Source organism: Chiloscyllium punctatum, chromosome 32 (genome assembly GCF_047496795.1).
Source record: "Chiloscyllium punctatum isolate Juve2018m chromosome 32, sChiPun1.3, whole genome shotgun sequence".
In the NCBI taxonomy this organism is placed as follows: Eukaryota; Metazoa; Chordata; class Chondrichthyes; order Orectolobiformes; family Hemiscylliidae; genus Chiloscyllium; species Chiloscyllium punctatum.
In genome coordinates this window covers 44,679,493-44,704,328 of record NC_092770.1, presented here as the reverse complement: position 1 = coordinate 44,704,328, position 24,836 = coordinate 44,679,493, and the positions used below count along the sequence as shown (strand labels likewise).

Sequence of the window (24,836 nt, the reverse complement as noted above, 5' to 3'; positions counted from 1 at the left end):
GCTTGAAATTGAATTCCAGGGTCTAATGCTTATGCAGATTGTGTGTTTTTTTTATACTTCTTTAACTAAAATAGTCTTTCTGTTGGCTAGACTGCATTATTCCAGCATAGATGAAAGTTGCATGGGGACCTTACAGAAACCCACTGTCGCACTCTCTAAAGGAATTGCCTGGGAAATTCAACTTTCAGCTGTCAATTCTACTATGCCATATAAACCTGAGAATTTAGATAGTTGCAATGAAATTTAGCAAAATAGTTACTCAGAACTGTTAAATACGTTGCATAACTCCTGACCACACATTAAACAGACCCATACACAAATCCGAAACAGCTTACACTTCAACCCTAGCTAAACACTCCTTCGAGACCTGACACCTCACACCTACTGACATCCAAAAGCCAACCCTTTTTGGCCCTGACAACCCTTCCCCAGACTTAACAAATGTCCTTTCACCAGGTCTAACATACCCCTCCCTCAGGACCCAGACCTGATATCCCATTAGGTCTATCTTCCCAAACTGGCCACTGGCATGCCACTGCCACTGTACTCGACCAACCCACTCCCTACGCTGCCTGATGTGATTATCCATTCCCCTGTGCCCCACTGGACTGGACAAGACCTGAACCCTTCTGCCCTCCAGACACCCTAGCCCTTCCCCACTGCCAGCCCCGAAGCCCGAAGGCCAGACACGTTTCTACCTTGCGCTGAACCTACTCATGTTGACTTACCTTGTACATTTATCTACCCCCTTGCCACCTGGCACTCTGACCTAGGAGACAGTTGGGACTACAGATGCTGGAAGTCAGAGTCGATAGATGTAAAGGTGGAAGAGCTTCGCCTGCTGTGCTCCTCCAGCTTCACATCAACTAGCACTCTCGTCTACCCTAGCTGAGATCCTACCCAGCAGGCACCTTACTTAGCTGGCACCCTGTGTGGAGGCACCATTTTGGCATCCTACCAGCTGCGACCCAACAATCCTAGTGTCTAGATTAGAGTGGTGCTGAAAAAACACAGCAGTTCAGGCAGCCTCCGAGGTGCAGTAAAATCGACGTTTCGGGCAAAAGCCCTTCATCAGAATGTTTTTACCCAACAATCCTAGCACCCTGACTTCACACTTGACAACAACTATCAGGATCTTTAATTTTCAAAACAGGGTAGCTGACTGCTGTGAAAGTGGACCACTATGAGAGAACTGTCAGAATGGAAGTATGGCTCCCCATTTCTGAGAGGCCCTGAGTGGAATCTCTTTCTCCCATAACAGAAGGGCCACGCTCCTCGGAAAACCAGGCCCTCACAAAGTGGGGCTTGCCTCTTTCAAATTTCTTCGTGATTTGTCGCTTACTATTAATGCATAACATCATACTGTAGAACTACATTCCATCTTACAATTTCAACACAAGGTGTTCACGTCTTCCTTAATTCCCTGGTACACTGGGAGGTTGTTGTACGCAGCCAGCAAACATACTAACAACCAGAAAATATATATCTCCTTATGGTGCCATTATATACAAGATATGATGTAGGTTGTGATGATAAATGACATCGTATCTACGTTACAACCTGCCGTCTCCTGTTTTGAAATTGAGGATACAACAACTTGACTCTGCCATCCTCTGCCCAATCGCTTTCATCTCGTGCGCATGCGCTCGCAGCCTCCGGAAAGTACCGAAGGCGACCAACACTCTTTTCCGGAAATTACCGATTACATTTTCCCGGCGGATCCGGGAGTCAACAGTTACCATAGAAACCTGGACCTATATTGTTATTCCTCATCTTCGTCCTCCCTATTTTATTCACGGTCTGATGCGTCTTTTTTTAAAAAAATCTTTTCATCTTTTACATTCTTGACCCCGTAAGCAGGCGGACTCTGTGTGATCGGAACGAGTGATCCACAGCGGGGGGACGGGACGTGGCGCTCGTGTGGTTTTTCTCCCCCCCCCCCCCGGTCTGTTCTCTCCGGAAGTATCGGTCAGCGTGTTCTGGAGACGGCGTGCGCGGCCACGAGCTCCGGAGGAAGCTTGAGACCCCGAGCCTTTTCCCCCGGAAGTGGTGGCGCAGGGGCCGGTGGGAGGCCCCGCTGTAGCCGCGCGGTGACTGTGGTGGATAATGGCGGAGGCAGCGGCATCCATGGGGACGGCGGCGGCGACAGCAGCACAAGCAGTAACAGTAACTCTTGCTGGGGGAGGAGGTGGCGGAGTTGGCTGGACAAAGCAGGTCACTTGCAGGTAAACGAAAAACGACGGTTAGTTTTTCTGCCACCACCTAGCTTTTGTAGAGCCGAATGTAATCAGCCACAGAACGATAAAAGGCCTTTCGCAGGTGAAGTGTTTTAACATCAATTGACACTGCGCGTAGCAACAATAACAAAACGATTGGCACTGTTCCCAGTTCGACTTGTCCCCGAGATGAGGCTTTTAGGTATGTTTTACATCAGGGTTTTCTTGGAGTAAAAGAAATGTGTTTTGTGAAACTGCCTCTTGATTTCGGAATTCCTGAAGTGTTCTGAATCTTCACAGGTTTCTTTCAATGTAATTTTTAGAAGGAATGTATTTATTGATTGTGAAGTGCCTTGCAAAGTTGTAAAGAAACTTTGGTCATTGTTGTCGACTGAAAACTGCAGTGAATTTGTTTTCTCGATTTTCGTAAGAGCTTAAAATGTATTGTACATTTACGTTTTAAATTGTAAATTATTGTGAGCGTTTTGTATAACTTTTAGGAAAAAAATGATTAAAATCTTCATCGTTTCTATTTTACTGCAGATTCGAGAGCGCTTATGGGTTTATCGTTGAACTTTTTTTGCATCTCCACTCAAATTGCGAATTTGTATGATTTTGTATGGTCTTCTGGATTGATCAGTCAGATGCTTTAACTTTGGATACCTGAAACAAGTGTGTAGTATAATGCACAAATATCTTGGAGATGTTGTTTGAACATATTTGGTAAAATTGCAAATGCATGTTAGAGTGGGCAAGATGGCAGAAATGAGAGGAGATCCACCCAATTTGGATCTAAGGATGTAATTACAGTATATAAATGGAAAACTGAGTGCAGAGATTTGTGGGTCCAGCACAGTGAGTTGGTACAAATGTAATACTTCTGTCATTTCTCTCAGCTGGCTGAAATGCAAAAGGGTGGAAGTTGTATTTTTACTGTATAGGACTCTGGTTTAGACACCAGCTGTTACGTTCTGTCCTGAGGACTGCATCTCAGAAGGCTATATTGATTTGAAGATGATGAAGTACAGATTAGAGACTTTGCAGCACTAAAAGAGTTGAATTGTAAAATACAGTGGGGTAGGGCGTATCCCTTTAAATATAGAAGGTTGAGCACTTCCGTTGAGGCATTTTAACATAACCATAGAAGTTGGTGATTCCTATCCTTTCCTAGCTCAATTCTTCAGGAGGGTGACTCCAGAACAACATAAACTTTGAGTTCATATCATCTTGGTGATGTCAGAAGACACTTTTTCAAATAAAATACAACAGAAATCTTGAATAAAGCTGTTGAGGTATGCTCAGTTGAATATGTAAAAGCTGAACTTGTTAGATTTTTGTAATATGAAGAAATGTGGATGTTAGATTTTTGTACAGCACTTGCTTAAAAATATGGTATTTGTTCATAATAAGTGTACATTACTGGCATGGCCAGCATTATTACCTATTTCTTGATGAAGTGCCTTTTTGAGTGGCTGGAGTCCTTGTGCTGCAGATGTTCCCATGTATTATGAGACAGGATGCTCCAGGAATTTGACCTAAAGATAATGAAGGATTCTTCTGAGTCAGGATCATGTGTGACTTGTTAGAGAACTTGCAGGTGGTGGTGTTCCATACATCTACTGTTTTTGTTTTTCTAGGTTGTAGAGGTCACAGGTTTGGAAGGTGTTGTTGAAGAAACTTTGCCAAATTGCAGTCAAACTTGTAGATGGTACGTATTGCAACTGTAGTGTCCTCCTGTTACAGGGAGTAAACGTTTCATGGGTGGCTCGTGTTGATTAAGAGGTTGCTTTGTCCTTGATGGTGAGCAGCTTCTTGAATGGTCCGAAAGCAGAAAGTATCCCATCTCACTCAAAACTTGTACTTTCTAGATGGTAAGGAACTTTTTTTTTAAAAAGTATAAGAAACGCTGCCAATGTCCTACAAACCAGAAACTAAACAGGATCAGCTATATATATGGCAATAGAAGCAGGTCAGAGGCTGGAAATTCAGCAGCAGGTAAAACTTATCTCCTGACTCCAGAAAGTGTGTCTACCATCTACAAGACATAACTCAGGCCTATGAAGGAATACAATGGAATCTCGATTATCCAAACATGATGGGTGGGCGCGATTTCATTTAGATAATTGATTATTCGGAAAATTGATTTAAATGCCTTTCCTCTGGGGCTTGGAGTTTTAAAGTCTGCTCCTTATTCAGGAGACTGCAGCAGTGGACTGTCCACCAGCAACAAGACTGCTGCTGCTGTCTTTGTGTGCTAAGTCTTCAAATAGCGCACAGGTACGCACACACCCACGACCCCCACTCACAACTTTTTACTACAAATTTTTGACAGGTTCCATGTTTGTCCTGTACAGGACAATGTCAGAGAGATTATTCCTGGGAAGCTGGGTGTGTGTGTGTGTGTGTGTGTGTGTGTGTGTGTGTGTGTGTGTGTCAGGGTACACCCCTCTGTAGATCTCCAGGGAAAGTGTGGGGAGACAGACAGGACGGGAGGTCAGTCATTTGGAGAAGGTGCCTGTTTAATCACTGTAAACAAAAGATGCGATCACTGCTGGAAACACATCTTTGATGTAATGTTTCTATCAGGACCTCGAAATCTCTTTCGGATAATCCGATTTTCGGATAATTGGTATTCGAATAATCGAGGTTCCGCTGTATTCTGCAATTGGCAGGATCGGTGCAGCTCCCAGTTACATTTAATAAACTGCATGCAATTTGGAACACCAAAACTCGTTTGATTGGTACCACCAGTGCACAATGGCAGTTGTGTGTACTATATGCAATTACATATATGCACTGCAGCAACTTAGCAAGACTTGTGCAATAGCATCTTTCAAACTTATGACTTCAATCATCAAAAACTACAGGGGCAGCAGATGTATGGCAATGTTGCCAATTTTAAGTTCCCCTTCAAGGTGCACGCAATACTGACTTGGAACCATTTTGTCTTTCTTTCACAGTTTTTCAGTCATAATCCTGGAACTCCCTTCCTAAGAGCACTGTAGGTGTACCTCATGGTCAAAAAAGTGGCTCACCACTACCTGGCAAGGAAAACTAGGACTGGCTAACAAATGCTAGCATAGCCAGTGATGCCCAAGTATTGTAAAATAGGGGTGAAAGTAGACCATGAGACCCATTGATTCTGCTCTACCTTCAGTATGATCAAGATTAATATTTTGCCTTGACTCTATTTTTCTGTTTACTTGCACATCCCTCGAATCCTTGAGAGATCAAGGTTGGGACATGAGTTATGTGCCACCGGTCGCTGAGTCTCTGACTTGCTCTTGTCACTACAATATTTCAGCAGCTTGTCTTCTTGAGTTTCTTATCAATAGTGACTCTACCTGAATGTTGGTGTTGGGAGATTCAGCATGATAAGCTTGTTGAATGTTATAGATAAGCTATCTTTTACTGAAATTGGCTATTGACTGGCACCAGTGGTTCTTGCCACTGAGCAGCCCAACCTTGAATGTTGATTGGGTTTCTCTGCTTGTGGTCTTGGACTGTCTCATAATGAGTTTAGAATGATGCACATGTCAACAGTCAAATCATATCCCTACTGCTGAACCTATAATGGAGTGAAGGTCATTAAAGAAACAGTAGAAAATTTTGGGCCTATAACAGTGAGCTCAGTAAATCCCTGCAGTGATGGCCAATCACATCAGCCGCACAACTCTAACTACTACCATCATCTTGCTTTATAGATATTGCTCAACCCGTGGAGAGTTTGACATCAGTTTTACTAGGGCTCCTTGAAGGCACACTTCTTCAAGTGCTGTTTAATTTTCATGTCAGTCACTCTCTCTTGACTCCTGGAATTAGATTCTTTTATGCATGTTTGGATCAAGTTTGGAATGAGCTTTTGAGCTGCGTTGCACTGGCAAAACCCAGCTGAGCAGGTTAATGCTACATATGTGCCACTATTGCTGACGGATGGGCCTGTAATTGGCTGGATTGAAATTGTCCTTTTTTGAGGAGAGGGCATTTTCTTTTAACGTTGCCAGGTAGATGCCGGTGTTGAACCTTTATCAGGGAGATGGCTAGTTCCTACACTTCTATTGTGGACTGTGGAATCAAGATGGGTAGATGGAGTTTAGATACAATAATTGATTGAATGATGTAAATGGTGCAGCAAGTTTTGGCTTAATAGTCTATTCCTGTGACCATGTTCATAGCCAAAGAAATGGTAGTATCAAAGAGAGAGAATTTACAACATTGCAAGTGATTTTGTATTTATTGAAGTTGCTTTGCAATGTAATATATATATATTTTCACAAAAATCGGAAATGTAGAGATGGATTTCTCCCAGAACTTTGTGATACCTTATCGTTTTGTTTTCAACTCTGGCCAGAAATCGACTGTCACAGCAAAAATAAATCCCAATTTCAAGCTTGGGAATATATTGTTTGAGTTATGTAGATACTTAAAAATTAATTTAAATTTAATATTGTCCCTGCAATTTTTTTTAAGGGTGAATTTTTTACTAAAAAATGTTGGTCTGTAGGGTATTAATTAGACCTGTCCAAAACCAAGTTAACGTTATTTGTACTTAAACTTAATATTCACAGTAATATTCAATATTCCTCAGAGCTGTGAAATGCAGTTCCTACAGGTTGTTCCTGATTGCATACTTGCCACTCACTCATACCTTTTTATCATTTGAGTGTTACTTGGTCAGCTTTATATGGTTGTGTGAATTTTGTCATCCTGTTGACGTGACACTTTTTTGCAAACGCAGATTGAATGCAAATTGATCTTAAATACAGTCTTCACATCTGACTTGGAACTTGAAACTAACAAGCAATATCCCAGATTCATATTTGATCATGGGATGAAATAATGTGGACCTGTGTTTACTCCACTTTGTTGCTTTAAGAGTCATTTGCTAGCGCAAAATTAAAAATCACACAAGACCAGGTTATAGTCTCATCAGGCTTATTTGGAAGCACTAGCTTTTGGAGCACCGCTCCATCGGGTGGTTTTGGAGGTTCAGATCATACTCACAGAATTTATAGCCAAAGGAGTCTAGTGTCATGGATATGTCATACAGTAAACAATCTTAGATTAAAACTTTCATCTTTCATAATGGGATATGCTGGTTTGTATCACATTGAAACATTCATCTTTTATAATCTAAGATTGTTTACTGTATGACATCTTCATGACACTAGACTCCTTTGGTTATAAATTCTGTGAGCGTGATCTGAACCTCCAAAACCACCTGATGGAGTAGTGCTCCGAAAGCTAGCGCTTCCAAATAAACCTGAGAGATTATAAACTGATGTTGTGTGATTTTTAACTTTGTCCACCCCAGTCCAACACCAGCACTCCCAAGTCACTAGCACAGTAATTCTTTGTTATATTCTATATCTTTTGGAATTTTGAATTATACATGGATAAAAATCATTCAAAGTCATTCTTGCAGGAAGACTCTAATCCTCGCATCACAGCATATGGTTGCAAAATAATGTCAAAGTTTTCAGTCCTGTGTCCTGCCTGAAAGTTCTTTGTGTGCTTATCTTTCGAAGTGTATAGGAAGACTTGCTAAAATCAGTCCTAATTTTGTCTCTTATTAACTAATAAGTTACCTTGCCATTGTCACAGGTTAGTTGGAAGAAATGTACTTCTGTAAGGTAATCTTTTCGGTTGTTCCCTTTCTGTTCTGAAGTTGAAAAGCCAGTTTCTGTAGTTATTCAATTTAGTTCTGCAACTCTTGGCTGAAACTGCTTTGAAGGCCTCAACATCTGTCTTGTGTGTCAATAACTAGAACTAGGCACGTTTTTTTAACGAAATCACTAATCTGTTGGTTATATGTTCACTGTAGTTGAATTGTGACTGATAGTGTTCAGGAATTTACCAAAGCAGTATGCACCTAGTCTAAAGGGGGAAGCTTTGTTAGACCTAGTTCTTGGAGATAAGGTAGGCAAATTACAAATGTTATTTGGTGAATATTTAGGCGGACAATGATCATTATATCATAAGGTTTAGGATGATGGTGAAAACGAAACAATGAACAGTCCAGAATAAGAGTGGTTAACTGGGCATGATTTTGATGGGCCAGATAGGCATGCCAAATGTTGGTGAGAAAAATTGTTCCTGAAAATAAACGACTTGCAAAAAAATCCAAAGATCCTATGATGTAATAGTAGATACAATTTTTCTTCATCTTAATTTATGTTTACAGCAGATGTCAGGGAGAAAAAAATGAAAACCTAGTCGAATGCAAAGTATTCAGAGAGGAGGCACAATAAAATAAGATAAGCAAAGAAGAGGGGTTATGAATAAAAACAGGCAGTTAATATAAACTGGAATATCAAAGTCTTCTCTGTGTGCATAAATAGTAAACCAGTGGTAAAAGGAGGAATATAAGGGTAAGGTTTGTTCTCTGGGACTATGGCATTGGGCTGCTCTCTCATTTGAGAGAGGCACCTGGTGGTGGTTCAACCGAAGAGTTACTACATCTCAGGCGAAGTTGAGAAGATGGGATCTCAGCTGGTGCAGGAATTGTACTGGTGTTGTTGGTCTCATTCTTCATTGCAAACCAACTTTCCAGCCAACTGAACTACTGACCCCATGCAATGTGAGGAAAAGCATTTTTGCACAGAACATCGTAGTGTGTTGGAGACATGTTCAATTGAGGCATTCCAAAGGGTGTTAGATGATTTTAAATAGAAGTAATATGCTGTGTTACAGAGAAAGAACAGGAGAACCACACTGAGTCATGAGAGCTGGTGTAGACACGATGGACTAAATGACATCATCTGCATTGTAACAATTCTGTGAAATCTGGGATCAAATCTGTTAAAACCATTTGAGCTTATTGTAACCCTTGTAAGTTTGCTTCCATTTATAAAGTACTTTGTCGTCATGCATTGTCGTTTTTCCTACAAGCAAAATTTGTATCAGTAAAGTGTTTTCTTTATTGAACATCCCAAACATTACTATGCTACCAAACACTTTAGACATCACACACTGAAGATAACACCGAACCATAGAGTCAGTGTCATACAGCATGGAAACAGACCCTTCAGTTCAATTAATCCATGCCAACCATGTTCCTAAACTAAACTAGTCCCATTTGGCCGCACTTGACCCATATCCTTACAAACCTTTCCTATTCATGTACTTATCCAGATGTACCTGCATCCTCCACTTCCTCTGGCAGTTCATTCCACACACTAACCACATTGTGTAAAACTAAAATGTTGTCTGTCATGATCTTTTAAAAATGTTCTCCTCTTACTTTTAAAATATGCCCCCTAGCTTTGAACTCCCCCACCTTAGGGAAGCAGTCTTTGCTATTCACCTTATCTCTGCCCAGTTTCCAATCTGCAAAGTTTCTTAAAAAAATGAGAAGTGGAAGCAGAGGTAGGCCATTCAGCCCATCAAATCTGCTTCATCATTTAGTGAGATCATGGCTGATCGATCTGATAATCCTCTACTCCACTTTACAACTTTATCCCACAACTGTTGATTCTACTACTGATTTAAAATTTATCACAGTCTCGAATATACTTTATGACTCAACTTCCACAGATTCATAACCCTCTGAATACAAGTCCCTCCTCATCTTTATCTTAAATGTGTGATCCCTTATTAAGATTATGCCCTCTGGTGTGAAACTCTTCCACAGGTGAAGCAGCCTTTCCACATCTACCCTGTCAAGTCCTGTAAGAACCTTGTATGTTTCAATAAACTTGCCTCTCATTCTTCTATATTTCAACAAGTACAAGTCCGGTCTATTCAACTGTTTCTCATTAGACAGTCCGTCCATATCTTGAAACAGCTTAGTGAACCTTCCATGGACTGTCTCTAATGTCACTGTATCTTTCCTTAGATAAGGGAGCCAGAACTGTTCATAGTATTCCAGCTGTGGTCTGATTAGTGGCTTGTTTAGTTTTAGCAAAACCTGTCCACTTTTATTCTCCATTCCCTTTTGAAATAATAGAACTTAATTGTACTTAGTTTGAGTTCCATTATAGATGAGCAATACCATGCGGTGCATTTTATACTAATTAATAACGTTCCTACTTGACAGCGTGATTTTGATTTCATGTGAGCTGATCTTTCAATGCCCCTTTAGTCCTGTTGTTCAAAATATTGATGCCGGATGACAAGGTATCGATTTAAGCCCTACTTATGAATTACATATTTAAGTGGGCTGACGTTTTCAATGGAGTAACTAATGTGGTCATATTGCATTGACACATGAAACTGAAGGAGTTCTCTGCCTGTTTTGCTAATAAAGATTCCGTTGCACTATCTAGATTAATTGGTCATATATTTGCTCTGACGCTTTTTGCAAAATAGCATCTGTGATTACCCACAAATCATTGCACATATCACTCACTCTGGTTGAACCGTTTCTCGACCTTTTGAGAGATGAAATGTGATGTGCATTTTTTTTCCTTGTGTTTGGTGGATTTGTCGCATTCTAAATGTTACACCAATGCAAAACCATTTTTTGACCTGGAAACTTGCTGATCTGTAATTAACCTAAAAAATTTACTTCGCGTGCAACTGTTATCTGGACTCCCACAGGGTGTGGTTGAACAGTGAAGCATCAGCTGGGTTAACTGCTAAACATAGTAGTTGTTCTCCAGAAGTTCGCATGACCTGAGAACAATACTACAGCTGATTTACTATATATTATAAATGTAGAAAATGTTTTTTTCATGGTAATTAAGTCCGTCTTTTCTAGCTTGAGCATTTCTACTTATAGCTAGTGTCTGTTTCTTGCCTTCAATTATGCACAGTTACTAAGAGACGAATTTATTTTTTTAAAACTATTTTGCAACCATGGCGTTACACATGCTAAGTGAAACTACTATTTTAAAGGATCAGGAATGTATTATTCTCCATAATGGAGTTCTCCAATTTCAAATAACCTCTCTTCCCTTCCCCTTTTTCCCCTTCTCAGTCCGTCCCCTTCCACTCCTCCCAGCCACCTATCGGATTCATTCCTCCCATTGGCAAGCCAGGTTGTACCCTCTGCCTGTCTTCACCTACCCCCACTTCACCAACTGCCCCCGCCACCCCCTTTGTCTGCAGCTCTCCTTAAACCCACCCTCAGTTCTGAAGGAGGGTTACACCCGAAGCTTCGACTTCTCCACTTCCTGATGCTGCCTGGCTTGCTGTGTTCTTCCAGCCTACTGCCTGTCCACGTTTCCTCTGGCAGTTCGTATATGCATTACCACTGAAAAAGTTGTCATTACGTTCCTTTTTAAAATCTCTTCTCTCTCACTTTAAACCTATGCTGTCTAGTTTTGGACTCCCCTACCCTAGGGAAAAGACCTTGGCTATTCACCCTATCCATGCCCATCGTGGTTTTATGAACCTCCTATAAGGTCACTGGTCAGCATCTGATGGTCCAGGGAGTATAGCCCTAACCTATTCAGCCTCTCCCTTTAGCTCAAAATCTCCAACCCTGGCAACATGCTTGTAAATATTTTCTGGATCCTTTCAAATTTCACAACATCATCTTTCCAACAGCAGGGAGGCCAAAATTGAATGCAGCATTCCAAAGGTGGCCTAACCAATGTAAGTACTTTGGTTTTGCAAGATATCTCCTCTGAATCCTTCCATATTCACCAGCTGTCAGTCTAGTATTTGATTGTATTTTTAGATTATGAATTTCTATATTATATGTTTGAATAATTCATACTTGAAATTTTAGGAAACATCCAAGATTAGAACAAATTCAATTATATTCATGGTGCTGAAATCTTGTTTGTGCTTTTTTAGTGCTTTGCCTTTTCAGCAAGTTTGGTCAGATTGTAAATCACCAAAAATAAAGGTAAACTGTTTCTGATGTAAATAAGTTCTGCCTGGCTGGTTTGCGTTTCTTCAGCAAATATTAATTTGACCTATTTGTATCTGCAATGCAGGCTGAGCCTTCAAATAATTTACTTTTAATTGTGTTATAATTTACAATGTTTTAAAACCCTATTTGTTTTGCAGCAATAAAGAGTCTTAGTTTTATAGTTGTAATGATGTGGTTGGTTTTCGCTTGTTGATGTGTAGTACAGATTTACCATTACTTTGTGCTGTAAAACGTCTCTTATAACTTCTCATTGTTAGTATATTGCTGTAGTTTGCAAGAAAGGTTGAGCTATTTGAAACCTTGTTCGGTGTTTTAGATATTATTAGGAACTTTGAAGGTTCTATCTTAGCTCCTGTCATAAGGTAAAAATAGGAAATTGATAGCCCTTTTAGGGAAAAACAAATTGTCTTATTTCTTGGTTTTTAATTATGCTACATTGGAAATATTTTGCTCCAGGAGTGTGCCATTACATCTCTGAAGAGGTTGATTAAAAATATCTGAAAATGCTACTTTTAAATTGTGTATAAATCTGAATGGGTCAAATTCATTGAATTGGGAAATGCAGGTGATGACACACATTAGGTCTTTGAACCTTCCTGGTGCTGTGGGATGTTTCTATTTATGTGAGCGAGCCTTGCTGACCATATATGCTTAAAATAAGTATGAACCAGTTTGACTATCAGGCCTATTGAACTCTTAAGAAATTGTAGGTTTTGTCCTGTGAATATGCTGAGTACAGAAAATGTTGTAATTGGCCATCAGCTATGTCTGAGGATTAGCCTTGACTATTGTGGGGAATCCACTTCTCTTGAGCCGAGACTCAGAAATTTGATAGAAAAGCCTTGAAGAAACCCATTATTAAGGGTAATGCAACATATATTGATTTTCTTGTTCTAGGGTTGGTTAATTTGATTACAGCTTTTTGTACATTTATTTCTTGTTTTAAAATGCTGCAGCTAAATGATTTTTCACACTAAAATGTGTCAATGTACCTTAAATAAGATTCTAGAAGTGCACTCGACCATGTTGTTTAGTTCAATTTACATGTCCATGTATTGATATGGCTCTGTTAGATTACACTTAAATGTGGGGGAGTTGAAGAAGTTTTGGACTACTTAGCTAGAGAATTATCAAAGCTGTATCACAGGTTTAAAGTTTTGCATGACATGTAAAGAGCTGCCTTAAATTACTTGCTAATCAATCTGCTCAGAGTTAAAATTACACAACACCAGGTTATAGTCCAGTAGATTTCTTTGGCAGTCCTAGCTTTCGGAGCGCTGCTCCTTCATCAGATGGTTATTGTCCACCTCCTGTGGTAGTGTCCCTATTATCTTTGGGGCCAGGAGACCTGGGTTCAAGTCCCACTTGCTTTAGAGGTATGTAAAACAATTTCTGAGCAGGTGGAACCTGAACCCAGACCTCCTGGTGCAGAGGTATTGACACTGCCACCGTGTCTCGAGGGCCCTTGTATCACAGTTTTTGTTTTGATCAGGCTGTTCACCTGAGACAGTTGGATTTTGAACCCAGGCACTATAGCTCAAAGATGGGGACACTATCACTGTGTCACAAGAACTCTCAAAGATGTTTTCCTCCTCAACCTGTTCAGTAACAGTGACTCTCCCTTTAAAACTTCAAACCATTTCACACTATTTTTATAAGTTGAGTAAGCATTCTGGTATGAAATATTTTTGATACAGTGAACTTGGGTGTCATTTGGGCACTCCATGAGTGCTGCTTTTTGATTTTATTGTATCACTGACTTTTGCATATTGCTCAAAAATGTAAATATTGGAGCGCAATCTGGATACAGCAAGATTATGTTTTGTAAACATCAAAGCTGTAGTATTGAATCCTTATGCTTCAGGACTATGTCCCAAGTCAAGCATTTCAGGACAACTACAAAAAACATTTGAAAACAACAAATGCTGAAGATCACAGCGGATCAGGCAGCATCCCTGGAGAGAGAGCAGCTAACGTTTCAAATCTGGATAACCTTTGTTCAGACTTCACATCAGCTCTGATGAAGTGTCACCTAGATTTGAAATCTTAGCTTCCTCTCTCTTCATGGATGCTGCATGACCTGTGGTCTCCATTTGTTTTCAGTGCCGATTCCAGCATCTGCAGTAATTTGCTCCTATAAAAAGCATTTGCTTGAGTGTGTGGTAATTACTCAGAAAGCTGTATCTAACAAAGGCAATCCAATTTGGCCAGTAACCAACCATCAACCTATTTACCATTATCATTAGAATGCCGTTATTAGTGCTATTTATCAACAAAGTCACTGCTGCTCAGTTTGGTTCTGCTAAGGTCAAATTATATATTGCCCATACAGCCTGGTGCAAGCATGGACAAAAGAGCTGAATTGCAGTGGTGAAGTGAAAATGACCATCCATATCAAGGCAGTATGTATTCGAGTGTGTTAATAAGGAAGCCAGACAGAATTTGAATGGGAAGCATCTTTGGTTGCAATCTTGCTTACACAAAGGAAGATAGTTATTGGAGGTCAATCCCCTCATCCCAGGACAATGCTGCAGGATTTCCTCAGACTGGTTTTCTAGTCTTAACATCTTCAGCTGCTTCATAAATGACTTTCCCTTCAGCATAACATCAAAATTGGATATTTTTGATGATTGTACTGTGTTCAGTACAATTTGCAGTTAGATTCTGAAGCAAGCTCTGTCCAACAAATCCTGGACAATATTGAAGTTTGAGCAGATAAATGGCAACTAACATATGTGCCACAGAATTACCAGGCAAAGGCCATCTCTTATTGCATTCAAAGCATTGCCATATGCCAAATTCCCAACCTTCAGGATCATGGGGTCCCAGTGACCAGAAAATGAAATGGACAAGCTAAATGAATACTATGTCTACAAAAACCGGTCAAAAACTGGGAGTTGTGTTGCACATAACTCACCACCTGATTGCTTGAAGCTTGTTCTTTCTCTACAAGTCAAAATGTGAATCCAACAGAATATTCTCTCGATGCTTATGAACCTTGAGAACAACCAGGATAAAACAGTTGATTAGCATCCCACCCAATACTTAAAACATTGACTCCCTCCACCATCATTGAACCCTGTGCCACCTATAAGCTGCCATGAATCCTTTGACAACACGTTCCAAATTGATTATTTTTACCACATAGAAGTGCATGGGCATACTACCACTTACAATTATTCTTAGTATTCCTTCATTCTAACTTGGAGCGATATTGCTACTCCTTCACTTGCTGTGTCAATATTCTGGAATTTTAAATCTATAGGTTTGAAGATTGTTGCATGTGATTGGATTAAGTGAATACAGGAAAGTATGGAATGAGAAAATCAATTCCAGATTATTTTTCAGATAAAATAGTCTTGAATGCGTCTCTCTCTCTCTCTCTCTCTCTCTCTCTTACTGGACCATGTTTGCATTTGTATTCCCTTGATTTTACCCCAGATGAAATGCCAAAAAAAAATCCATAAATGACATTCAATCCTGGTAATTGCCAATGAATGTAGACATAGCTGGCATCTTTCTCCCAGCTTTGGGAGCCATGGTAGGATGACTTATAACACTTTACAATGTAATTTTATCGTAAAAATACATATGACAATAAATTCTAATTATCTGGGGCAACACAGACCTTTGTAAATACTTTATTGTTTGGAAACTGATGTGGTATATTTCCCATAGTGATTGAATGGCCTAGCAGGAAGACCCAACCTAGCTAGTCTACCTCATAAAATGTGTGTTCATAAATGAGGTGCCATAATGTCCAATATGTTTTAGTAGAAAGCAGAAGGTTCCTTTTGCGTAAAAACAATTTCACTAGAGTCACTGCCTTCAGTCCAGTTGCTTTTAATGTTTTCCAGTTCTTCAACACTTGAAATTTCTCCTGCCATGATTGCTATAATTAATCATACGTAACCCTACTGTGATATAACAGAAAATAGAAGTCATATCTGGAAAGACAACATCTATAATTGGATATTTTCAGTGTTCAAGTGAGACAATTTGAAAGCTTCATGCCTCCTATTGTGTATGGCTAAAAGCAGAGTGAGTTGCTTAAAAGCCTTATTTCTGCCTCAATATATTATTCCATTGAAACTAGTTTAAGACTAGAATTGGTTACAATTCATGAAACCATCCTTGTTTTTTGTACTCTGAAATCCTAACCATGCTGCAGATTTTGGGTTTCTCCCAGTGTCCTTTCCAGTCTAATAGCTCTGATGTACATCGCTGCACTCTTTCAGACTTCTGCTTCAAAAATATTCAGTGGTACTTTGTTCAGTGTTGGCAAATAGTAGACCTGCTTATTATCTCTGTTGCAAATATGGTTTTCGTTATGTAATAATGTCAATTCAGCAGGTAATTTAAGATCCATGATGGATGTTCATCTTCTAGACAAATGGATCTTAGCCACACAAATCAGCAGTAACAGTCAGTTTGAGTAATACAACACTTTGAGCCAGTTCATCAAGTGGCTGAACATAGAAACCAGTAAGGTGAGTATTTTTGAAAACATGTCTTTTGCAGGATCTACAAGCCATGTGCAGTAACGTCACATTAAATGGGTCCACTACTTAAATAATAAGCAGTCATTCTCATATTGCATGTACAAAGACACAATGACCAACTGATGACTTTTTCTGGAACTGTACTAATAATACTAGCTGTTTGCTGCATTTTAATTCCAGAAATGTGGGTTGTTAATATCAGCATTATTATTTTGGCACCCCTTTTGTTTTTTGACACATTTTGAAGGACAATTAAGAGTGGCAATTTCAAGGTCTGTTTCTTTCTTAAAAGTGCTTGTAATATGGCAAGCTGACTAACTACGGATAAAAAGTCAAAGATCCCACATCTATAATTGTGAAGTCTTCATATGGATTGAGCAGTGGTGACTGTAAAGTTAAATAAATTAATATGATTTGATTGCCCAGTGCACTAGTATTTGACGACAATCGATTTTGAACATAGGTGATGCTGAGGAGTTACAGAATCTAATCAGGGAGGATTGGAACAAATATTTGAAGGCTTATGGAGAAGAACCATAGTTTTCTGTCTGTATCTAATCATTTATATGCTTGTTCTGTTTTTGTGAATATTTATTATATGTCTGCTCTGAAACTATACAATGCTAAATTCAGATCTTTCATAACATAAGAGGAAGTACAACACAGTAATGTAATCTGCCCAGTCTCTCTGTTCAACATTGACTCTAATTCTATTTCCCAATCCCATTCCAGGATGCTTTTTTATACTTCAGTCAAATATTTATCGAACTTACTTTTTACATTTTTTCTGTGATGCCCTTTTTAAATTAATTTTAACTTTAATTAGAAAGATGAATTATTCTAACTTTTCCCAGTGTTAGTTATCTACTTGCAGTTTGTTAATGAATAATCAGTGAAGATAATGTTTCACTTTTGCCCGCTTGAAATTATTTTTCTTTACAATCTTTCAAAAGAAAGCTGGATTTATATTTGAAAGTGATGAATTTAGAAGGCTGTGGTGATACACCTGGAGAATGGTACCAGCTGGCTAGCTCTTTCATACTGTAAAATTCTGACTTTGTTTTTTTAATTTCCTGTTTTAGTAAAGCATCCCAATTCTTTGAGCTTTTAGTAATGATTGCAATTATACTATAAAGTAACATTATAATTAATATTTGCATGTATTCACAATTGTAAAGATAGAAGCAAACAATGTGGCGTAATTGTGGCATGAACAATGCATAATATAAACCAGCATTACCTTAGAGGTGGTAAATATAAAAGCACTATCTGAATAAACAGATTTGTATTTTCTTCCTTGAACTACCATTTTCTTCTTGTACCTGGTCTTTAAAGACCTATGCGTTTGCAATTCTAAATCTTGTTCTTCCCCTTGATTAGAAAACTTCCTTTCAGTACACTGATTTATTCTTGGAGCCCTTCTTGGTAATTTAATATCTCTAGTTTAAATTGGTATTTAATGTTTACAAAGTTTGACATCATGCCTATTTTATCAATTAAAGAGTAATAAATGATTAGTTTGTTTCAGGCTTTAGTATTGTTATATTTTGTAGCTTTACTTAGTGGTGTAGAGGGACTTCATTAATCACTTCAATAGATATATCTGCATCATCATATTCTATCATACTGTATTGAAAACTGAAGAATGATTCTTTGACTATAAGCATACCATTGTAACAATGACTAGTGAGGAGATAAAAAAAAATTACGGGGAATTAGAAAGTGCAATTGATTTTACTGAAATAAATAAGAACTTTTGATAAATACAAAAAATTCCAAAGATGTTTAACTGGTCTTTCTGCACCTGTGGAGGAACAGAATTAATTCTTCAGATCGAGGTCTTGCATCAGATTCATAAACTAATAATAGCTATAAAACTCTACTTGTAGGTACTTCATGCATGGTGTTTGCAAAGAAGGAAACAACTGCCGCTATTCCCATGACCTTACAACCAGCAAGCCTTCACTGATTTGCAAATACTTCCAGAAAGGATGCTGTACCTATGGAGATCGCTGCCGGTAAGGGCCACCTTGTCGTGGGAATGTCACCCCTTTTAATCTTGAATGATTTAAACTCTCAAACTTTCAGAAGTGAAAGTGTTTTTGTTAGTCGGTAATGAATTGTAATGGTGCTTTAGCAAATTATAAAATGGTACAATATTACACACATTTGTTCTCATTTAAAAAGCCAAATATTTTTAGCATTTACTTAGATATTTCTGTAATGCCAAAATCTCCATAAGTTCCATTCACTCCACGTTGTACAAATAAATATGTGCTGTTGGGCAATTGATATTGCTTATTATCAAAAAGGCCGCTTTCTTATTAATTTAACAAATTTTTCCAAGAACCCTCTGTCTCCTTGTCCTCAGCTAAAGAATAAGCACTAAATTGAACTGTAGATTATAAGCACAAACTATAAATACAATTTAATAGCAATAATAATTGCAGAGGAAAATCAATTCAGATTTCACTTGGTTGCAAAATATTCAACTTGTAATTTGGCTGTATGAAAAAAATACATAATTTCTAACATTGAGTAATGCCAAACCTTTGTATAACATTTCACCATAACAGCAATGACATCTTTAGCTGTGTGTCTCTAGGGAACTGTCAAGTTAGAAATGTACAATGCCAAATATAATTCTCAGTTAAAATTAAAATTCAAGGTAGTGATAAAATAAAAAAATTCTTAATGTAAGATGACTGATTTAAGTTATCTCTTAAGTTCTCAATTTGAAGGTGAAGAACACAGCCTGTACTTGGTGTGATTATTTTTGTTTTGCTGTAAAACTGTGCTTGCATTGAAAATTGAAGCTTTTTGAAGTGATGCATTGTGTTCTGTGGAATAATGCATATTCTATCCAGGTGTAAAAAGGAGAATGTAGTATAGTTTTGTCCAAATTTCTGTTTTTCATTCATGAATTGTGGACATTGTAGGTGAGGCCAATATTTATTGCTCGTCTCTAATTGCCTTTGAACTGGGTGGTTAGCTGCACCATTTCTGATGGCAGTTAGGAGGTTGGTTAGCTCATTTGGCTGGATGACTGGTTTGTGATGTGGAATGATGCCAACAGCTTGGGTTCAATTCCTGTACCCTATGAGGTTCCACAAAGGTCCTGTCTTAACCTCCCCCTCCACTGAGGTGTTGTGACCCTCAGGTTAAACTCTTGACCAGTTGTGCCTCTAATGAGAGAGAAACCCTGTGGTTCTCTGACACTGTAGCAACCTTTCCTTTACCTTTAAGAGTCAACCACATTGCTGTGCGTCTGGAGTCCCGTGTAGATCAGACCAGGTAAGGATGTTAGGTTCCCTTCTCTAAAGTATATTATTAGATAACCATATGGCATTTAGGCTATTCATAGTTAGATCAGTGTTTAACTTCAGACTTGTATTGAATTCAAATTTCACTATCCGCCATGGTGGGATTCCAACCTACATCCCTAGAATATTAGTTTGAAATTTTAGATTATTAGTTTAGTGACATTACCATGACCCTGCCCATAGACTGAGACTGCCAGATTTTGGATTACGTGCTAGGTCAAATGAGAGCAGGTGATAAAAATATTTAAAGTGATTAAATACATTTGCTAAATAGTTTAACAACTATTTGTGGAATATATGTAGACTTAGAATTGAAATTTGACAACCCTTTTTGATGCAATGTGTTGTCACTAAAGCATGTTTTAGAATATTTGAAATTATCTGTTAAGTTTAATGATAGACTCTTAATATTTTAGTTACGCAGTATAAAATTAGATGCCATTTTTGCAGAATAGTGAAGAAGAAGCTATTATTAGCCAAGAGTTAATGGTATTTTCTTATCAGAGTCCTTTTTGAATGTTGTTTCTTTCAATACTTCAGGCAATTTGTGAGTCTGGAACCATGGGTCATTTTCTTTCAATTTCTAATACCTGATTTATGGCAGAACTTGAAACACCTGATTCATTTCAGGGAAATTGAATAGGCCTACAGTCCGTGGCTTGCCCATTTGAACTGTTCATTGCCTGTGATGCATGTATTCTGCATATCCTTAAGTATAAATATTGAATTTCGACAAGGTAGACTTTTCAAGAATGAAAATTGTGTACAATTTTCTAACATGACACAAAGGAATTAACAACTAATATCTCATTATTGCTTACATGCACTGAGCATGTTGTATTATTCAATGTATAAAATAAAAGATGGTTGTTTGAAAAGTAACTTGCCGGCTTTTTCTCTCGAATTAAATAATGGCTTAGATGCTTTATTATATGTGTGTTGAATATGTGAATAATAGAATACTGGACTGTAGCATTTTCAAATTATGAGCAATAGCAATTCTATTCAGTTTCACCTAGTTATTAAAGTATTTTATGCTTTTCCATTGAGCTTGTCATCAATGGGCATGAGAGGCATAAAGTTCAAGCTTCATTTTCAGTGAAGGGTAAGCAATCAAAATAAAATTCTCGAACATGCACAGTACACTTCAGCTCTTGAATAACCATTTTTAAAAAAACCCTTTAAAAAAGATGTTGAGAAAGCCATCAAGTGCCAGTGTAGTTTTCCATTTTCCTCCTTTTAGCAGCTTAACCTTTACGTTTTGTTTCCCATCCTGCAATTGACAACTAATGGGATGGGAAACAAAATATAAAGTTTAAGTTGCTATTATCATATGCCTTCAAAGCATTATGAAATAACATGCTACATGAATGTTCTTTGAATAATTAGATTTATTATGGGTTAGCAAAAGTTTGTAGATTTTGCATTTTGCTTTTTGGTGATAGTTTGTCACTTTCACTGATAAACTAAGATGGATAAAGTGATAAAATAATAGAACAAATAGCAAAAAGGTAATAGAAAGCACAAATGAAAACAGTCAAATGAGGAACCCAGCGACTAGGAGTTGTAGTAAATTGAGAATGAAGTAGTAGTGATGGAAACAATAAAATGTAAACAGTCATAAATCAGCAAAGAAACAATAGCAGCCAAGGACAAGAATTGAGAAAAGTGGTGAAGCAAAATATAAAGCTGTGTGAAATTAGGTTTGTCTAATGCCTTTCTTTCACGATAAAAATAGGAACTGGGAATCAGCAATCGGTCTGACATTGGCAGAGACAGAACTAAATCAATGGCTTTGATAGCACTTAGAACACAGCCACTGACCTTTGTGCCTAAGGTCTGCACTTTTTGGTCTATAGTGTGTATTTTTCATCTTGCACAGATAAAGACATCACTTAGAATACAATCTGTTTCAGTAAACTGGAATGCACTGGTAAAGACCACTGGTTAATCCATAGGTCTACATGTACTTAATTATTAGGCAGATAATTGTCCAATTCATATGCACTGTGAAATTCATTTACAGGAATGCTGAACCCACGTGTAACAGTTCCAGCATAAAAATCTGACACCAAAGCTCTTATAATTACACACCTGGGATCCAATCCCAATGAATTCAAAAATAACCATTGAACCAAAGTACACATTTGATACGGATTATGCTTTGCAGCATTCCTAAGTTCCATGGCCAGCTGCAGCTCCTTTGCCTGACATGATATCAGTAATGCCTGGACTGCCCCTGATACAAAATCCCAGCACTTTAAAATGCAGCTCTGGCTGACCATAAGTCATTGACATAAGCTTGTTCAGATTCCAAAAATACTGCCATACTCTTCAATAATAAACTGTTTCTGTCTTCCCCAAGGCCTCTGCTTGAATGTTGAGATTCTACCTCCAATTAATTTTATCTTGTGTAACGTCTTTTTGTATGCTGAGATATAAATTCATACCTTGGATAAGGTGACAGCATTTCACTCCTTTTACAGTTGATCCATTCTGTAATTAGTGTTTAACTATAGACTCAATCCGTTTTATAGGAGACATGTTATATCAATGTGCAGTATTCTTGTAATATTGAGCAGATGGAACACCATGTTATTCTTAACTACACCCTCTAGTGAAAGTTGAGCTGTTAAGTCAGGGAACTTTGCAAATTGTCAAGTCATTGTTATGTTGCTGTTAGTGCAACTTGTTGCATGTGAATTGGCTTTGAAATTTTCTGTATTAAAATTTTCAAAAGTGCATTGTTGGGAACTTTAGGAAGTCTTGAACTTTGAAGGATGCTATATAATACTAGTTTTTCCTTTATGATTTTCTTTTGATTTTGAGTGTTTGGCTAGTTGTTCGGATAGTACTGTCGAAAGGACTTCCAACTGTTTTGAAATTGTCTATTTGGTAGTCTAAAGGATTTTGCTTTGGTTTTCTGTTGCAATACTCTGTCTCAATGAATTGGTTCTCATTTTCACCATACACATTCGCAATATTTGAACTTACCACTTCTATCTGTATTCTGCAATCACTACACCACAGCTGAATATTCTTCTGTTTTTATTTGTAATATCATGTAAGTCTGGTGTTCTAAAAAGGCAAGAGATATAATTGAAGCAAATTTAAAAACAAACATAGTAAACCAGGCAAATAATTTACAGTTTACTCAAATGTACAGTCACAGCATTTAATCTCATTTCATATAATTTTTTCCCAGTTACAGTAGATCACTTGTATCAGTGTAATTTAATTCACCACGTGTCTCAGTGTCAGAAATCATTGTACTATCTGACTCACCATAAGCACTCCATTTTCAGTTTGAGTATGTTTCTTTTACATGCAGTACTTGGATTCAGGAGAAATTGAAAGCTTTAACTATTTGTAGTAAGCATTACTCTTGCAGTTGGTGCTTTGATAGGTATCTGTAAAATTCATGTAACATATTACCGTGCAACTCCTGTGCTGTTTGAAGTGAAGATATTTGCCCAAATTATATAATTTAGCACTGCCTTCCCAAAAAAACTCAACAATTTCTGCAATTTTCTTTCAGTTTTCCTTGTGTAACTGAAAGGTTTTGCAGTGTTCTCCAATTAAGGGTTTAAACCGATCTTAAAAAAAATTATTTGCAACAACAGGATTCTATTTATTCATCTAACATCCGTCTTATCATGTTGTTAAATTCTTTCATTAAAGGTAAGTTTGATCCCTAACTGACTGTCAGTTTAACGGGAAAGTAAATTAAAAATCCTGCAATCTTTTAATTTACTTGAAAAGTAATTGAGAGTTTGAAGTCCAGCTGCCTCATGAAGCAAATGTAAAGTGACAAATTGAAGAGCAAATAATTGAAATTCACAAGTCAGTGTTTTGCTTCCCAGACTGCTGGCTATTTTCACATTTAATGATAGTGTATGCAGTTAATCTGGCTGTTTTGTTCTGACTCATGTATTTTTACCTGCAGCTATTTTAGGACACCTTGTCATGCATTTGCTCTATCCCTTCTGATCTGTGGCCCCTGTTATGGGAACTGTTCTCATTAACTCTGCTCATGCATTCTTATCAAGTCTGTGTCTGATTCTGAGATGCCAATCCTTTCTGTAGCAGTGAAATATGAATGAAGATGAGTAAAATGCAAATTCGGCAAAAAAAGACTGTTAAGAAAGCAGGTGAACCTGAACTCCAGAATCCAATTTTGCATGCATTTTGGGCTTGGCTTTTTTACTAACCAGGAAGTGATTCATATTTACTCAGTTTTACTAAAGTGTAGATCTTATTTTGAAAACACGTTTTGGAGCCATACTTGTAGGGAATCTAATCTAATTTAATCATATCAATGTTCCTAAAGATCCTGCCTTCAACTGTGTGTTCTTGTTTTGTATTTGACCTCCGAAAATGCATCATCCTACACTTGTCTGGATTAAACTTCATCTGCCATCTGTCTGCCCAACTTTCTAACTGATCTATATCCTGCTGTGTTGTTTGATAAACTTTGTCACTGTCTACAATTCCACCAATTTCATGTTATCTGAAAACTTCCTAATCGGATCACCTAGAATTTTATTCAAATCACTTCTCTATACTGCATCCAACAGAGGTCACAATACTGATCCTTGTGAATCATTACCAACCTCTACTCTGAAAAACATTCCTCCACAACTGCCTTCTGTCTTCTATGGCCAAAGTGATTCCTTAAATTTATTTTCTAGTCCAGTCATTCATCCTTTTAGTCTCCAAGATTAAAGCTGTACAATTACGAGGTATCATTGGAAAATACTGATTTAAGACTTTGAGTGATAATAGGTGGATTTTTGTCTGAGGCAAATTGACTATGAATGATTTGGTTGGGATATGGATTCCAACCATTGTTCTAAATCAACTGTGGTCCCAAGTATTGATTAGCATTAGAGCTCATTGGAAATGTTGAGTGAATCCCAGGTGGAAATTCTGCCCCGCACACACCAAATTAAACAAGCAAACTCGTCGGAAA

The 24,836-nt window shown here is 38.0% G+C and overlaps 1 protein-coding gene across 2 annotated transcripts in view; it reads left to right on the top strand.

Annotated features, from left to right (window-relative positions):
• The first annotated feature begins 1,949 nt into the window (after positions 1-1,949).
• Positions 1,950-24,836, top strand: part of mkrn1 (makorin, ring finger protein, 1) — a 60,157-nt gene continuing 37,270 nt past the window's right edge. The window contains exons 1-3 of one of the 2 annotated variants that reach the window (XM_072552237.1): positions 1,950-2,225; positions 3,854-3,924; positions 18,431-18,559. In XM_072552237.1, coding sequence (XP_072408338.1) covers positions 18,438-18,559 — 122 coding nt within the window. In that variant the 5' untranslated portion in view covers positions 1,950-2,225; positions 3,854-3,924; positions 18,431-18,437. The remainder of the gene's footprint in view (positions 2,226-3,853; positions 3,925-18,430; positions 18,560-24,836) is intronic. The other variant, XM_072552236.1, reaches the window with a different exon arrangement.